At 44.6% G+C, this 13,890-nt stretch overlaps 2 protein-coding genes across 3 annotated transcripts in view; one reads left to right on the top strand and one right to left on the bottom strand.

Annotated features, from left to right (window-relative positions):
- Positions 1 to 67: 67 nt before the first annotated feature.
- LOC119433296 (low molecular weight phosphotyrosine protein phosphatase) lies at positions 68 to 8,512 on the top strand. The gene is made up of 5 exons (XM_037700441.2): positions 68 to 197; positions 289 to 362; positions 2,557 to 2,670; positions 3,336 to 3,497; positions 8,375 to 8,512. Exons 1-5 carry the CDS (start codon positions 152 to 154, stop codon positions 8,456 to 8,458), a joined length of 480 nt encoding a protein of 159 aa, XP_037556369.1. The 5' UTR covers positions 68 to 151; the 3' UTR covers positions 8,459 to 8,512.
- The window catches only part of LOC119433293 (tRNA (guanine-N(7)-)-methyltransferase non-catalytic subunit wdr4), a 61,836-nt gene continuing 56,417 nt past the window's right edge, over positions 8,472 to 13,890 (bottom strand). Inside the window, exons 9-10 of one of the 2 annotated variants that reach the window (XM_037700438.2) lie at positions 12,648 to 12,756; positions 8,472 to 8,611 (exon numbers count right to left, since the gene is read on the bottom strand). In XM_037700438.2, coding sequence (XP_037556366.1) covers positions 12,725 to 12,756 — 32 coding nt within the window. In that variant the 3' untranslated portion in view covers positions 8,472 to 8,611; positions 12,648 to 12,724. The remainder of the gene's footprint in view (positions 8,612 to 12,647; positions 12,757 to 13,890) is intronic. The other variant, XM_049659010.1, reaches the window with a different exon arrangement.

The raw sequence follows: 13,890 nt of genomic DNA, 5'->3' as shown, positions 1-13,890 counted from the left end.
AGCCAGTGTTTAAGTCGTAGATAGTCGAAACTAGTCGAAAGTGGCCGAAGCCAGAAGAAGTCTGTCTGCTGTTAGATTTGCGTTCGTGGAGTGGTCTGCAGTGAACTGCTAGTGATCGTGCTGTTCGTTTGGCGCCTGCCGAGCTTTCACGATGTCAGAAACTGAGCCTTCTAACTCTGTACTTTTTGTCTGTCTCGGTAAGCGAGCAGTACACGTGCCCTGTTCATTCGGATTGTCTGTTTGTGTGGCGGCGGTCAAGAGCTCTTTTTTTTTTCTCTCTCTCTACAGGAAACATCTGCCGGTCCCCGATTGCCGAGGCTGTCTTCAGGCACATCGCTAAAGAGAGAGGCGTATTAGACGATGTAAGCTTTGCGAAAGCACCTCTGCTCTTACTGCTGCTCTTAGAAACAAGATTCATTGCACAAGAGCAAGTCATGCTCGCGAACTAAGCCGCGCACCGGTTACTGTGATCCCTGTGCCACATATTTTGAGTACTTCCTAACTTTGACACTTCACTCTCAGACCTGCTTCACAAGATTGAAAAGAGCACTTCCTGCACCGCATATAAAACAAGGAAATGCATCTGGTGGTTGCCCGTCAAAGTTGCCGTGTAATTCCAACGATCGTTCTCATTTTTATCTTTTATCGCCAGCTTATGTTTACTTGAGATAGCGTGTAGAATAGTGTACACTGAGAAATTCCCCTCGTCTGGAGGTGCAAGCTGCAGCTGCCTTTGAAATGTTCACGGGCTGTGACGAGAGCAAATTTTGCAGTTTGTCGTCTTTTCGTGAACAGCGGCGATTGATGCTTATATTTAAAAAAAAAAAAAAAAGAGAGATACATTATTAGTCAGCAGTGTCGTTGATCCGTTTTGGCACTTCCCTTAGCTGATCTTTGCTTAAAAAAAGAATGCCTCGTTTCGCCAGCTGTTTGCGGCTGCTCTCGATAGTCGCCACCTGCTTGTTATACGGCTGGCTCCGAATTGTCAAAAAAAAAAAAAAAAAAGTGCGCCACTGGCGCAGATTGCCTTGCACATTTCATAAGGGCTACCCAGCTAGGAACCTGCCACCTCTTGTTGAAATTAGTCTACCGTACAGTGTTTTTTTGTGCAGTGTGGTGTGTTTAACATATATATTCAAACTAACCTATGTCGTAACACGATCACAATAATTTGTTGATGAGTTTGTGCCTCAACTAAGGTCAAACTGGGCCACGAATGCCACTGGTGGCAGAACTCTCTTTCAGCTGATTGGAGTAGCAAAATCAACGAGATTTGCTCTTGCAGATGTCAGTATAGCGTTTACTTGTTGAAATGTTGGCTCTGCGACATCCCTTAATTATTTTGTTCGACTGCTGTTGACTAGAGCACCTATTTCATCTTCCAAAATTTAGCACCTGTACAGTGACTGCGATGTTCTGGAACAAGGAAAGCTGGCTCGCATTTTGAAATCAAAAAGAAGAGAGAGAGAGAAAAGGCAGGGAGGTCAACCAGACGAGTGTTCCGTTTGCTGCCCTACACTAGTGGTAAGGGAAAAGGGGAATAGAAAGAGGGAGAGTGTGAGTACCAAGTACACGTGGGACGATGTACAGGGTCACTATCAGCAGTCTCAAATTTCAAAAAAGAAAGGAGACAAGGAGGTTGCCTGGTGACATTAAGCCACTTCGCCTTCCGTGCTTGTTCCTTAATAGCAAAAGTATGCAATTTTTACAAACAGCAAGCTACATTTCAAAGGAGACATTTTTGTTCGTGTTGCAATGTGTGTTCAGTCACTATTTTGTTAGCTGCCTGCCTGTGCTGCAACAGCAAGCCAAGTTTGTGAATCCACCCTTCCGCATAAAAGAGTACTAGCAGTTGGCCACTGATAGCAACTATTCTTTGAGCACTGCCCTCACAAGCGCAATACTCTTGCTGGAGTTTGAAAGGCAGCAGTCGCCTAAAGATGCTATTGACTGCCTGTCATCAGACTCTAAATCCACTGTGGGACAAAAGGCCTCTCTTGGAGAGCTATCATTAGTACTGCCACTGATCTCTCACTCTCATAAACCAAGCCCCCTCCTATACCTGCATATTTCATAATATCATCACTCTAGCTAATTCTTTACTGCACTTTACCGAGTGCCTTCTCCCTTAGCAGACATTGACATTTATATAACATGCACCCGGATAAATGCATTACATGGCCTGCCACATTCCGCTTCTCCTTAATTTCAATTAGAATATTGTCGAGACATGCTTGGCATCTTGTAGGCCCTGATGCTGTCTTTCTCTCGTGTCACATATTTAATTTTCTGTTTTACCTGCTGGGTGATTGATACTGAAACAGTACTTTACCACGAAGAGAACATTTAACAGAACAAGTACTGTACTACGCAAACTTCAACAAGAAGGAGAGAAGACTGAGCTCCGTCCTTTCTGTCCTTGATGAAATAAGTGCAGTACAGCACTTGTTCAGTATGAACCTACTAGTTGGCAACAGAGTACTACCGCTGAATACCTTAACCGAATGCAACTGCTTCTCACCTGTCCCTTCTGCCACCTACTTATACATGGCATAGTGGGACGTGGACAGTGCGGCCACTGGCGACTGGCACATCGGCTGCAAGCCCGAGAAGCGTGCCATCAAGTGCATGAAGGACCACAATGTCGAGATGGATCACCGGGCCAGGCTGGTGAGTTGTGGTGCTGCACGAATGCATTCTTTAACATTCGCACATTTACGTGGAAGGGTTGCAGAGCTTTCCGTGCAGATGCAAAAGTGTTGCAATCCACAATTGTGCATCTTTCCTGTGGTGATGTTCTCTTGCATCTCGTTGTTGAGAGAAGAGTTGTGAACTTACCTGCTGTGATGGTTCAATGGCTGCAGCGTTCTGCTGCTTAGCATGAGGTCACCGGTTTGATTCCCAGTCACATTCCGATGAGGGAGGAATGGGAAAAAAACAAACAAATTCCTGTACCTTGTGCAAAGTAGTCAAATGCAACCCAGAAGCCTTCACTATGGCGTCTCTCACAGACCATGCATTGCTTTTGGGCGTTAACATCCATTATTCGATCAATGTTAAAAAAAAAAAAAAACAATCAGTCATTGTTGTCAACCCAATGTGCCATTTTCTTGAAATTTGGTAGTTCCAAGCAATTGTTTCTGGAAAGAGTCAGGGACATCAGCAAAAGATATGCTACCAACAGCCACTAAGATCCAGCTTTCTTTAATGCTACAAATTTCATTTAAATCGGTTTAGTGGTTGCCCAAGGAGAGAGCATTTCTGTATTTCACGCACACATCTGAGGCCGTGCTGAAGCTTTTTCTCTAGAGCTTTCCCCTGCGGGCTCCCCGCAGGTGACAACCGAGGACTTCAGCCGCTTCCAGTACATCTTTGGCATGGACGAGGCCAACATCTCGGACCTGCGCGAGTTGGCGCCCAAAGGCAGCAAGGCGCGGATCGAGCTTCTTGGAAAGTACGACCCCCAGGGGAAGACCATTATTCGAGATCCGTACTACGTGAGTGCACTAGATTATGGTGGATGGAGCTCCGGCCTTGTCGGTGTGACAGTTTCGTAAGCTTATAATGTGGACTACCGAGATGGACAGCAGGGACAGAACACAAGCGCCAACTTCAATGTTGAGTTTAGTACTTGTGTTGCGTCTTTCCAGTCCTTCTCTGCAACTTTGCGCTATCAACTTACAAATACTGAGTGCAACGCTTTGTTTCACTTCTGACCTCGCCAAGCAGATGATCACCGCACTGGGAGAACTGGTGACAATAAATCCAGAATACAAGCATTGTCGTTAGACTGGAGCCCCGGTATGCCAGGCTAAGGTTCTGTTTTTGCGGACTGACAAGTTTCTTTTGCGAATTATTTCGCTCCAACAACCTGCAACGAATGGAATTGCCACACTTCCATCACCGCCACATTGGCAAACACTGTCTCTCTACTCGAGGCTCTTCCCTGACCCCATGGAATGGAGCAGAGTGCTGCCCCTCAACTTAGAAAAAGAAAGAAAGATGCTGCACTCAGGTAATGTTTTGCACTCATTTATAAGTTGAGGAGTCGCTTAAAGGCCAATCGCGAGGAAATTTTGGGCTGCATAAAAGGCCTACTTTTCGATAGCATAGATATGGCACTGCCTCCATGCAAAATAATTTTATGTTTGAAATATGAGTTGATGCGTTACAAAAGGCTTGCAAAAGTAGTCACTCTGATAATGAAATTGGAAAAAAAAAGACGTCATTACTGCTCACCGGAAGTGGCATATGACTAAGAACACGGCGGCCCCAGGCATGACCTGAGAGATTAGGCGATGTTCATGGAAAAATTTCAGAGGCAACATGCTGGAAATTACTTCATACCTACCAGGCGTCGTCTGCTTAGGTGTAGTTAAAGGGCAACTCCGGTGCTTCCTTTAAGCATATTAGGATATTGTCATTTTCAAATGGCATTGACAGTCCTGCCACTGGTAGAGTGGTTCAATTTGCTTAGAAACTCATCAATAATTTTAAATAACCAATAAACGAGGTACTAAAATGGGTAGCTGCTTCATGTGACATCTACAATGAGTCGATGATGTCAGATCCTACACTACCATAATGTAAACATGCAGTACACGTGGTGCTAATGCTAAAAAAGCGAAGCTGACAATGTCTTCTGACAACACTGGGCGCTTTTCCAGCTCTCTCGAACTAGGCAGCGGCAATTTCAGCGATGATATGAAAGCTGAAGAATCGCCGTTTGCTTGTTACTTGCCACTGCACAAGGCAGCTGACATGCCCCAAGCTCAATGCATTGTGTTGTGGCAAGACAAAGAGAAGCACCGGTTATCGCGTCTGTCAAAACGATAAATGGTCGGCTGTCTCATAGAAAAAGGAGCATGCTTTCTCATTCTGGGTGTGGTGGCGGTGCAATGTCTGCCGTCGCGAACACAGGGTGGCCAGTAAAAAGTCGCAGATTTGTGGGCATGAGTCGAGAACACGCAACCGATCATTAAAATTCATTTTCAGGAAAACTAAATTGGCACAGACAATCAGAGTGCAAAAGCCAACATATATTGAAAATTTTATTAAGGTCGGTGGACACCAAAAAATCGCCGGAGTTGCCCTTGAAGGCTGCTAATAACAAAATTAGAGAATTACCAGCCCTGCAGCTTCGCCAAGATTGCTTCAGCAGTATACTACACTACAGTCTACTTCTGTTAATTCGACCCTGACGGGACCGACGGAACTGGTCAAATTATCCGGCGGGTCGAGTTGAACAAGATGCAGAAAAAAACGTCAAAACACACTGCTGATTCATTTGGCAGTATTTGCCCGATTCGAGCGCACCCGCTTTCTGTCTGTCCAAAGTAGAAAACTAATGTAGAAATCACACTAAAGCTTCTAAACAAAGTATAAATCAACTCGCATCGACTTTTTATAGCAGGAAAATTGAGCAAGGGTCCAATATGTGTTGCACAATGGCGGCCGGTTTTCTAAAGTCAGCTTCGCCGCAATATAGCTGGGTCATGCGGCACAGCATACAAATGCCGCGCATGCGGTTTTCTTCAAAAAAGAAAAAGGCGGGGTGGGCGCGCATTAGAATTGGTTAAATATTGTAATCGGACAGTGCGAGCTACCGTTATTGCTTGAAAATCTTCCTAGGGTCGGACAACAATAGGCATTTTCGATGGGAGATGATGAGTGTTCAACAAGTTCACTGTCCCCTAAGCTCTGCTTAGACAGACGCTGCCACTAAAGGGGCCGCTATAGGGGTCACCATAGTGATTAGGTAGGTGCATGCTGATTGGCCATGTTCGAATTACTTGGCAAACGCCAATTTTAGGATCGAAATAACGAAAGTTCTGGCCCATAGAAATGCATGTGTGCTGGCCGGGACCTTCGGTCAGATCATATTGACCGAAAAATCAAATTAACGGAAGTCTACTGTACTGATTTTATAACCAATTTAGCCTTAGTAAAATTTTGTTCCAGTTCACATTTAAGAAATGCACCTTCACTCCATCGCTTTACAGTAAATGCTGATAGTGCCTAGTTATAAAATTTTTACGCAGGAATTGTCATGGAGCGTCATTCAAGTGAAGTAACGACTTAGTTCGAGTTGCGGTGCTGTCATTCAGTTCTCTTTAGTCAATGCGGAATGATGAGTGGAGAAAATTCTAGAATGCAGGGGTACGACTTTTTAAAATTTGCAGTTGAATAATTTTTGCCGATTCTGTATACTATCTATGCGTTTTGTTTGCTGTCTACCAATGAGCATTGTAACACGCTCCCCTTTCTAATGTCTTTTGAATCAGAAGGTACTGAAATAGACTAATGATTAAATATTGTACATAGCTTCGCTATACGTGAATACCCATGTCACACAAGTTAGGATAATGGATAATTATTAAAGGCCAAGGCTTAAAGTTTTTTTATGCCTTTTTTCCAATATCAGTGCCACATGTGCATATTTAATGTCAACCACGATGATAACTTGTAAAGTCGATGCAGCAAGCTCCAGCGAGCACTGTCACTAAAAAGTATTTTTCTCACTTTCTCAAAAGACTTGTTTTTTCACATCTAGGATCATGTCTGGTGTCTAATGCTTTGGAACCAGAAGTCAAAGAAAAATAGCATTTGATTTGAGTTGGTCACATAAAAAATTACCATATCTACTCGTGTAATGCGCTTCAAGCGCATTACACGAGTAATGCACTTGATTTTGTCCGTGAGAATTGACTTATTTTTATTTAGCATAAAAAATGCACACCCGACCTTCAGGGTCGGTGTTCAGAATGTCCGCTTTACCTCGGCGTGATTGGCCAGCACCATCGACTATCACAATGTGACTTTCTTCTTTGATGATCGGGTGCTGCGTTGTGACATCTTTTTTTTTATTTCTGGGGTGCTGCGCATTGTGCAGTGAGCCGTTACACCAGTTACACGACTCGTTTCAAACTGAATGTCGTAGAGCATGGGAACCACGCTGCTGGACAGCATTGCAATGTCAACCCATCGCATGTTTGCTACTGGAAGAAACAAGAAAATGGCCTTGAGCTACAAAGAAAGATTGTTGTGTTTTTCGAGGACCAAAATAATGCAAGTTTTCTCGCATGGACGAACAAGTTGTCAGCTATGTGAAGGAGGCTCCTAGTGATATTAAATTCCGACTCTTGCAAATAAATGTCAACTTCTTTTTTTCCCGTGTAATGACCCCTCCCCCTGAATTTACTTCAACTTTTTTTTTCTTAAAAAAAGAAGGCGAGTTCAATTCACGAGCAAATGACCTACATATCTGTGCAATAGAATTTCAATAGTCGTAACAGTCTTGTTATGTATTACTTTTCAATCATCTGAGTGTGTCACTCAAGACAAACACAGGGAGTAGTACACACTTGATGGCCATATGGAGTTGCTGAAATGGCATTGGAACTTGATAGTAGCGTCGAATTTGCCTTTGTGATGTGAGCATAAGCAAGTTCCAAGATGAATGGGCAAGAATGATGAAAATCCATTCATCATATCAGAACAGCACTGAATCTGTGGGAACTAAATAAAGGCCCCTGAACTGCCCAGCTTACCAGAGCTCATACAGTATTAAAAGGAATCGCCTGTGTATGTAGTGTGCTTTTATTAAAACATCACATCTTTCCCGAGAAGGACTGACTGTTGGGCTAGTTGGTCTTGCATAACTGTTGAGGGGCCCAGCACTAAAAAAAATACACACATAGAAAAAAGAGTCAAACACAAGTGCTTCCATGTGTCTCCTCTTCCAGTGTGTGCATCTTTTTATAGACTGAATTCCCTGGAGTCGTGCTAAATAGTTTTAATGCATCTATAGCATCTTTCATAGCCTCTCCATTGTTTCAAGACGCTAAACCTAATCAGATCAAACATCAGTTCCACCGGATTACAGAGTGCAAGACAGATTGTGTTGCATTGTGAAGAATGACCTTTAGAAAGTAGCACTCTCTCATGGCACATCTAAATGGTCACGTGCAAGGCAAGGTCACATTGCTTGTGCATTTAGACTTGCCTCTCCGCATAGGTCAGCATACAGGCTCGTACTCACTCCACACTCATTTCAAAGGCGTGAATGTGTTAGTGAGCACGAATGAAAGTCGATGAGTTTCAGTGGACGTGAGTGTGTGTCAGTAAGTATGAACGAAGGTAACTATGAGCACGAGTACGAATGCGAGTGTGAGTACACAGTCTAAAAAAATAGGGGTGAATGTGAGTGCGTGTGTGCTTATTCTGCTGACCTATGCCTCTCGGACATGGCCGTCAAGAGGGTGGCATGCTCAGTTTGTTTTGTGCCTCCAGTTGGTTTTACTGACTGCACTTCCTTCCCGAACCACTGTTCGGCACCGACTTTGAGCGAGCGTTCTTCGCCTCTTTTGGACAGGACAACGGAAGCCAGGGCTTCGAGGACGTGTACGAACAGTGCCTGCGCTGCTGCAAGGCTTTCCTGGACGAGGTGGTCAGCTGAGTGCGGGTTCCAGCTTGGCTCGCTTGGGGGCGCTGGCGGCTGCCTCCTCCAGGCGTCGTCGCTTCTTTTCCAAATAACTGTGCTCGTTGTCGAACCACTGCTTGTAAAGATGAGTCAGGCTGCTGCAACTCCCGTTGGTGGCAGCTGGCTTGCCTGCACGAGCCCACACGTTTTGTTAGCCGTATCGACGAATAAACTAATTTTTATTTTTCAGTGTGTGTTGTGTGCTGAATTTGTTGAAAAGTTCCGCTGCAGCTTCAACTGATTCAATCAAAAGTGACACACTACGTGAATCAAAGGAAGTGAAACATGAGGTCAGAACAAACTGTCTCTAAAGTAGGATGAGGTTGGCTGGTGCAACATGATACAATTAACCTTGCGCCCTAAACTTGGACGGCGAGGAGAGCGCTGTGCTTTTCCTTTGTCATCCAAATACAGTAAACCCCTGTTAAATGAAAGTTGTAAAAATTTCAAGATAAGTGAAATTGTAAGAGTAGAAGACTTCTGGCCACACATAGACCACTTGTCAATATTTTCAGTCAATTTTGCGTGCATCGGCACTGGAGACGTTGGCCTCTACGGGCAACAGCATTACTGGCAATGTGCCAAGACAGCATGCTTGGCAAAGAGTTAGGACGATTGATCCTAATGCAATATTTGAAGCCAATCATCCGAGCATAATTGTTTCCGGACATCCAAAAAGCGGACGCTGCTTACTTTCTGCATCGTAATTAATTCTGGACAATTTAACTTCATACACCGAAACTATGGATGAGTGCAATTGTCACGCCTTTAGCAGAAGCCGATGAGTGACACGGCAGTTACACCTCACCGTCGCATGAGTATGAATCGAACATCCGTATAAAGCAGCGATCATGCTGAAACGCTCTGGGCCTCACATGCTGACTTCTTTTTGGCGCAGCATGCAGGCTGATCGCGCTTGCTCAAAAGTGCCGATTGTCTTGCCCGAGGTCACAATTAATACTGTGACCACTTTGATGCGTCACTGACAGTGTCCTAAAGGGGAGGGGAGAGAAAGAAAAGACAGACTCCCAGCTCACCGCTGCACAAACGCTCCCAGCTCCAGAGTCTAGCACAAACACTTTTCGAGGTAATAGGTGAAAAATACACAAGTTGAAACTATGGGCGGAAAAAAATTTTCAACTTCACCGATATTTTGAGATATGTCGAGTTGATGAGGTTTTACTGTAGTTTGGTTTGCTATTAGATGTTATCATTTCTCATGTTACATCATGGCTGGCTTGTGATCAACGGAAAGAGTACTTTCGTTCCATAGCATTACTACGCTAGAGAAGTTAGTAGGAAGCCCTGTATTTTTGCTTTCTAATATTACTGCATGCAATGCTCTCCCTTTCATTCTTCTGGAACTAGGTAAAAAAAAAAAACCTAATAAATAATCAACTTTAGACTAAAAACATGTATTTATAAAAAAGCACCATTCAGCTCCCTGCTTAATTTCCTTTGAGGTGAAAGTGTAAGGAACTTGGGAATCTGTTTACACTGAACCAAGCAAAGTCACCAAAGTGTTGCCACACACGTCAATCAAATATAAAGTGATGTTCAGTCACAAGAAACTCGCATGTTTTTTCTCTACATGAGCAAAACACATCCGAGAATAAGCATAATAATGGGGAAAAAAAAAGATTTTGCAAGAACTTTCTTGGCAATAGGGGTAAGCACCAGGCAGGAAACTGTGAAGTGGGTTTCACACGAAGCCACCTATAGCTTTGTTTCTAATTTGTACAAACGGCTCTCGGCATATGTGAATCATAGGTGTACATTTCATTTGCTTTGCATCTTGTGTATGACACCACTGCAGTCAGAGATCTTGCATCGGTCAGTCTCCTCTGACTGTGCTTTCAAAAGAAGGCAAGTTGCACGCCAAACTTCTTTGTCCTCATCCTGTGTTCCTGCTCTCAACTAAAAGATGGCGCTTGCTGCCTGTCATTCAGTGTGGGCCAAACACATTCAGCCAGGAAATTCGTACTCGATCCCAAAACTGAGCAAGAAATAATTTTTTTTTCTGGTATGTTGCCTGTAGGCAACACTTGTAAATAAAGGGTTAATGAGTCATGAAATATTTATAAAACTGATTTGATGTATCCGAGTGTTGGTGCGTTTGATGATGAGTGAGGAGAACACGTACTAGGAGAGACTCTAAAGAAATAAAACAGACTGGACTGGTTTCATAGAGCTCTTTGTAATTGTGTTTTAAAATCGTGACATCTGTTCGTTATGGGCACCAAATATCCTTTAGAAGATGATTATTTTTTTGAAAACGACCAAACAAACACTTGAAATGCGTCAAACAATGTTCATAGAGAAGCCACCGAGCCGTACATGAGTTTTTTTAGTGGTTTGGGTAGTTCCAAGAGGCGAAATTGCCGTTAGAAGACCACCCTCATTTTAGATGACCTTCAGCCAGTCGTATCTACGATTGTTTAAATGGTTCCACGAAAAACTAACGAGACTTGTCCCTATACAATTGACGAGATTTCAGAAGCTGCTGGCATAAGTTGGAGCTCTTGTGAGTGGACCATGTGGAATTGGGCACGAGATGCATTGCCACAAAGTGTTTTTTCCTGCCTGCTCATAGACAGAAAAAAAAGAAAAGCTCTGATTTGATTTTGTGCACGGTTTTAAAAAATGATGCCTTCTTCACCAAGACCAAAAAAAAAAGACATGAGACAAGTGTGCTCTTGTGAAGATGATGATGATGGTTTCTTTTTCTTTTTCAGTATTTGTGGAATAGTCAGCAGGAATTTGTTCCTCCTCGAAAGACTGTCAATCAGCAACTTTACTTGACGGTATTAAAGGGTCCCTGAAACAGTTTGGACAAATTTTGTAGACGTGTAGGGTACAGCTACAGTAAAACATTCGCGTCACAATTTAAGTGAAGCGTCTCATATTAAGAGAGCTATGGAGGATTATAAGTTACCCTCCTCCCTAGCCATGCATTTTCTCCAAATCATTCGCTGAGTGATCAGGGCTAAGCTTTGCCTTCGCTGGCTCTACGTCATGATGTGACGTGACGTCGTCTACTTCCGGTTGTCTTGGAGCCAGCGCATGAAGGCTCTCCAACCTCTCTGCCAGCCGCCTGGCCATCAATCCCCAGAGAGAGCGATCAAGCAGCGTGCGTTGCAAGCGTTCTGTTGCAGCGCCGAGTGTTTCCGGCATCCCGGTAACCACAGGCGAGCTGGGCATTTTGAACTAAAGCCCCTCCATACTGCTGTGATGAAGGAGCTTCGTAGACGTATGTGATGCGCTGTGCTTTCGCCGCTCAGTTTCCGCTGAAGTGATAGACTGCACGAACCTTCGCTCGCGCTTGCTCACCAGCGTTTTCACAGCGATTGTGTCCAACTTTATACAGCCGATAAAACTACTATCCTTACCCCGTATAGCTCGCTACTAATTTGCTTTGCAATCGATGCTTTGCCTTTCGGGTAAAACTGTGTCTTTATATGGAAACAAATTAACTAACATCTAAACTATTACGAACAACATTTGTTCACAATAACGGTGGAAAAATTATTGATGACGTGCCCTGGGCAGCCAATCGGATAGATAGTCCTACTGACATGATATGGTCACTTATAGTCCACGAAAGCCACACTATAAAGTGATATCCGTGCTATCGCGAAGCAACATGTGTTGGAGCTCCCTTCACCCCATATATTGTGGTCGCCACTTTGCGTTTTGGCTGGGTTAGTAATTCCGTATTTTGGGCAATCCCTGTCGAGTCTGAATAATCCATCGGCTACTCTATATCGCCTTATATTAGTGAGCATACTTAAGTTTTCTTTCTTGGGTTCTCCAACTGGCATCCTTGCCTTATAATTGAATAAATATAAGTGCTTTTGCCCTAAATGAAAAAAAAAATTTTTTTTTCTCTTGGAGATAGTCTGTTCTTTTGGGGGTTCCCCCTCATATGCTGTCCGAAGAAATGCCAATTCAAGGCAATGGCAACTGCATGTTGTCTGCAGCGACACAGTTCAAAACATTCCTATTTCTCTACAACGAAATAGTGGCGCCATCTGTCAGTGCGTGAAGTGTTTTGCTGTTGCAGTGTGAAGTGGCACTACTGTTCCGTTGCAGTGACATAGTGAGCTTCCTGTTACCATTGAGTAACACATAAACACAACAATAAAATTTGAATGAACACACTTGCCTTGGAGGCTTTGGCACAGTGTCCAGCTGACGTCCTTGAGAAGCGGTGCCCACGGGAGCTCGCCTGCAGACGGCAGATCAGCGGGAACTTCCCGTCGCTGCCAACATCCCTGCATGAAGAGTGAGAAGCCAGAAGGAATGGATTGAATGGAATGATAGTAATGAATTAAGGGAATGAATCAAGAGTCAAAGCATCCATTTTGATAATGTGCGTGTCCATTTTATGGTGAACCACAACTTTACAGATGCAGCCCCCATTTATTTTATTTTATTACAGTTAAACCTGCTTATAACGAACCTCCATATAACGAATTCCTGTATATAACGAAGTTTTTATATTCCCCACCGTTACTCTATAGAAGCACATGTATTTGAGACCTCTACGTAACGAAGTGGCAGCGGGAGACCCCCTCGATATAACGAATTTTCCCCTCCGACAACCTAGACATTTTGCCCCAAATTTTGTCATTTTTGCGCGAGCAGCAACCAGAAGCACTTACTCAGCCGCGACAGAATACGAAGCGAGCGCACATGTGCGTGCGTGTGTGAGGCGGGTCTGCATCCCTTGACCCGGCGATCTTGCCGCCGTGGGCGTGACCTTCCCCCCTCCCTTCATTCAAACCTGATCCTGCCACTTGCTGCAGCTGGCCTAGCCCGCCAAGCTGGCACTCTCTCCTTTTCCAGTTAATGTTGCCGCTGCGCTGGTACACGCTGCGACACATCACACTCGATAAGCGCGGACACGCGCTGTCAATCGCTGGCGGCGTGTGGAAGCGCCGCTGGAGAAGTGAGCGAAGTGACCTTTGTGCTGTTGTCTATCGCTTCAACGCAAACTGAGCGCCGAGAACACACAGCACGCACAAAGCTACGAGCCACCGACGCACCTACACTGCTAGATTCTGCCCAACGCAGATCGCTTTCAAGATACGGCCTGCGTGACCGCGCGCCGCCGTGCAGTACGCAGTTGATGCCAGAGTACAGTACAACGCCGCCCCGCTATCCCTCCCCCCTCGCTCCCTCGCCGGTGCCTTGAGTGCAACGGAAGAAGGCGCGCTTCCTCCCTGCTTTTCTTGCGCGCGTGAGATTTAGACGTGGTCGTCGGCTCCCCTTGCACATTTTCACTCGCACATACAGCTTACGGCGCGCGGCGACTGCGTTATCACCACTGGACTTTATACAGAATATCTATGAGCCAAAACCAATTTCAGGGCCACAACGCAACACAGACACAATCTTTATAAGCA

This window comes from Dermacentor silvarum, chromosome 11 (genome assembly GCF_013339745.2).
Source record: "Dermacentor silvarum isolate Dsil-2018 chromosome 11, BIME_Dsil_1.4, whole genome shotgun sequence".
NCBI lineage: Eukaryota > Metazoa > Arthropoda > Arachnida > Ixodida > Ixodidae > Dermacentor > Dermacentor silvarum.
The sequence above is the reverse complement of the archived record's forward strand: the minus strand, read 5'-3'. Positions and strand labels throughout refer to the sequence as shown.